This window comes from Trichoderma camerunense (assembly GCF_050948025.1).
Source record: "Trichoderma camerunense strain CBS 138272 chromosome Unknown V8C40scaffold_99, whole genome shotgun sequence".
Taxonomy (NCBI): domain Eukaryota; kingdom Fungi; phylum Ascomycota; class Sordariomycetes; order Hypocreales; family Hypocreaceae; genus Trichoderma; species Trichoderma camerunense.
Window position 1 is genome coordinate 468 of NW_028145271.1, and position 2,281 is coordinate 2,748.

Here is a 2,281-nt window from a genome sequence, read left to right on the forward strand (position 1 = left end):
GTTTCGTTTTCTTCAACTAACTAACGAAACGAATCGTCACTAATTGGCAACCCTGTATATAAATTATAGTCTAATTTATTTTTATTATATAATTTATAGTCTGACCTATAGTCTAACTTATTTTTATTATATAATTTATTATTAATTATCAGAAGATTCAATTATCTATATAATTAACCTTTTTCCTTTATATTCTTTTTATTTTTATTTATTATAATAACAGTTTCTTATTATATTATAATAAATTCTAATTATAAATATAAAGAAATTAACGATTTTAAAGAAGAAGCTTATAAAGCTACTAATTTAAATTCTAAACTACTACTTATTTATAATAACCTTAATTCTAATCCTTTTTTATATTTAAATTCCTCTATTATAAATAATAAAGCTAGTATAACTAGCGATTTTATTTATAATAGACCTAAATTTAAATTAAAAGAAAATAAGGATTTAAAAATTTATATTTTTCAAAATAACCTATTTACAAGGGATTTATTACCTATTAAATTAGGAAAAGATCGGGAAATGGAAATACGCTGTACAAGGTTAGTTATTTATCTTATTATTATTTTTTTATTTATCTTATTATTATTTTATTATTTATTTTATTAATAAATTACTAGTTGTAAATTTAAAGCTATTTATCAACTAAAAGGCTTTAAATCATCGAATCTAGCCCGTCACTACCAATCAAAACACCCCCTTATAGCTTATAATAAGGAATCTGAAAAAATTAGAAAAAGAAGTAAGTTATTATTTTATTTTTTTAATTAATTTAACAGAACTTCTGGTTTTATTATAATTATAATATTTTTATTATAATATAAATATAATAATTTAATTATAAATAATTATAATTAATTTATTATATATAAGTTATAATAATAATAATATTATAATTATAATAACTACTTAGGGGGTCTTAAAAACGACCACTGTCCCCAACCTAGCTCCACTATATCGGGGGGGTCGTTAAGTAGCAAAAGGGTTATTGATTCGCAAAATACTTTAGTCTTAGTGTACGCACTATATAAACTAAAGTACTACTTTAACAAATTATTAAACCTATACTTAAAAAGGCTATTTTACTTATATTTAGCATTACCTTATGTTAAGCAGCAGTCTGGTAGTATTTTTTCCTTTAAAATTGTAATATTTATGGTTTGCGAGGTACTTTGTTTTGTATAGTATGTACACTATAAATTATGTATCTTTTTTTTTGTAAATCAACGGCCCTTTTGCTAATTAACGACCCCCCCGACATAGTGGAGCTAGGTTAGGGACAGTGGTTGTTTTTAAGACCCCCCGAGTAGTCGGGACATTTAGCAACTTAAAGCTATTTGGGTTAATTAATTTTATTATTTAATAATTTACTTAATAATCTTTTATAACTAGCCATTATAATTTAATTATTAACAACTTACTTTATTTAGAATCTAATGTTATTCCTTTAACACACGACTCTTTATTTAATTTAAATATGCAAAATAAAAAGTCAAAGGTTATTAATAACGAATTTAATAAAGATAAAGCTTTGCATAAGATATTAGTTTTTTTAATTAAAAATAATATCTCTTTTAATACTATATCTTCAAATTCATTTAATAACCTTTTATCTTTTTATAATTCATAAGTTATTTATTTTATTATTTTATTATTATTTATTTTATTTTATTATTTATATTATTATTATTTATAATTAAATAACTAACTATAATTTTTATTAGTAACCATATTATAATTAATCAAACTAATATTTGTGAAATATTAAAAGATAATTATAATAAGGCTTTATTAAATTTAAATTTGTATATTAAAGCTAATTTAAAATCTTATAGCACTTTTTCTATAACCTTTAATATTTGGACTTTAAATAACTAAAATTCCTATCTAGGAATAGTCCTTATTTTTATTAATAAGGAATTTAAATTAAAATATAAGCTTATAGGTATTTATTTTATTTTATTATTTTATTATTTTATTTTATTATTTTAATAGCTAATTTAATTATAGGGTTTAAAAAGCTTTTAGAAAGCTATACAAGAATATATATATTCCAGCAATTTAAAAAAGCTTTAGAACCTTTTCCTTATTTACTAGATTTAAATAATCTATTTAGGTATTTATTTATTTTTTTATTATTACTATTTTATAATAATAATAATTATTATTATTATATTATTATTATATTATTATTATTTATTTTTATATAACTAATTTATATATTTTAGTATTACACGGGATAATGCTTATAATAATAATACATTTATAGAGTCTT

At 19.4% G+C, this 2,281-nt stretch overlaps 1 protein-coding gene across 1 annotated transcript; it reads left to right on the forward strand.

Annotated features, from left to right (window-relative positions):
* Nucleotides 1-220: 220 nt before the first annotated feature.
* V8C40DRAFT_259945 (uncharacterized protein) lies at nt 221-1,398 on the forward strand (the record flags this gene model as incomplete). The annotated part of the gene is made up of 2 exons (XM_083219081.1): nt 221-548; nt 627-1,398. Coding segments are annotated over 2 exons (459 nt in total), but the record flags the coding sequence as incomplete, so codon positions are not given.
* Nucleotides 1,399-2,281: the final 883 nt, after the last annotated feature.